Below are 1,373 nucleotides of genomic sequence, written 5' to 3' on the forward strand. Positions count from 1 at the left end.
AGAGTTGCAAATGGAAAACAAAGTTTCATTATCTGGTCACCAAGCAACCCTTCCCTCCATGCTAGCAGTAGATCAACAGGGATGTCTTTGCTGCGTGTATATATGCGTGCATGCTTTTTTGCTGCATTTAATTTCAGTATATAGTTCTGAATATGTACTTTTTTGATAAGCAGCTCCCAAAGATCTCTGTCTGTTATTGAAGTAATTGATATCTACAAGACTTACTGTATTTGTACGCCCTGGAAAGTTTTTAGGTGGGCATAAAATAGATTGAGTTATCCTATAAATTTAAAATGTCTGTAGATTGGCTGTTCTAAGTTCTCCACAATTTTTATGCACGAGTTTTTCCTAGTACCATGTTTTGTAACATATCTAAATTTGTTTCTCTTTCAGAGATTGGAATGGGACTAACAGGCTTTGGAGTGTTTTTCCTCTTCTTTGGAATGATACTCTTCTTTGACAAAGCTCTTTTGGCTATTGGAAATGTAAGTGCCTTCTGTTTAGATTCTGTACTGCTTACAATTAAGCATGTGATATATTAAAAATAACCTAAAAAGCAGAACGATGTTACCATTTTGAAACGGGATCACAATAAATACTGAGGCAGTTTGGTATAAAGACAAAGTTGTGCTCAGTGGTATGAGTGAATCATTTTTTCTGATTAAAGTTAGAACTGCTTACACGAATCTAAATATCGTACCTGCAGGTCAGGCCTGAGGTGCATTGGTCAGAAAAGAAGCAGCTTGTTCCACAGTTCTTTTGCTGCTGCAAATGTGTTTTTTAGAATGGTTGTCATTACTAACACTTGCTTTTTTTGTGATCTTATAACTGTCAAATTTAACGATGTGTTTGGGTAAGAATAGTGAAGTGCTCCATATACACTAGCAAACATAGCTTTGCTGTGCTTTATGAGGAAAGAAAGAAGTATGAATTGCTGACAGTCTGGTCTTAGAAGAGCCAATCGACCTTCGTAGAAGAGATATTTACTATCTTCAGTTTTTACCAAATCAAAGCTTCTGCTTAAAGCAGCATAGAAAACTCCTAGTTCTGGTACGGAGAATTCCTCATCCAACACAAATATAAAAAGTCAGGGTGTTTTCTGAGTGTAATCTCTGTGCCTCTGCTCTTCTCAGCTGTGCTAGCTAGCCAAGAGCACAGCCTGGTAGAAGCTCACATCCTCTTGCTGATGCCTAAAACTCTGTGGTCAAAACTGATCAGTTTTGTTGTGTGGCAGCACGGTCAAATACTGAGAATGCACTGAACGAAAATATAAAAACGTGTATTAGAATTTGGGTGCCTGAGTTGGAGCATTGTTCTGAACCATTAATAAAGTGTATAATGGAAGAGTAAAAAGTAAAATAGTGCTTATTTTT

General features: G+C 36.9%; 1 protein-coding gene across 1 annotated transcript in view; it reads left to right on the top strand.

Annotated features, from left to right (window-relative positions):
* Positions 1–399: 399 nt before the first annotated feature.
* GOLT1B (golgi transport 1B) overlaps positions 400–1,373 on the top strand; it is a 7,705-nt gene continuing 6,731 nt past the window's right edge. The window contains exon 1 of the mRNA XM_010134178.1: positions 400–485. Coding sequence (XP_010132480.1) covers positions 402–485 — 84 coding nt within the window. The 5' untranslated portion in view covers positions 400–401. The remainder of the gene's footprint in view (positions 486–1,373) is intronic.

Source organism: Buceros rhinoceros, unplaced genomic scaffold, assembly GCF_000710305.1.
Source record: "Buceros rhinoceros silvestris isolate BGI_N320 unplaced genomic scaffold, ASM71030v1 scaffold15494, whole genome shotgun sequence".
In the NCBI taxonomy this organism is placed as follows: domain Eukaryota; kingdom Metazoa; phylum Chordata; class Aves; order Bucerotiformes; family Bucerotidae; genus Buceros; species Buceros rhinoceros.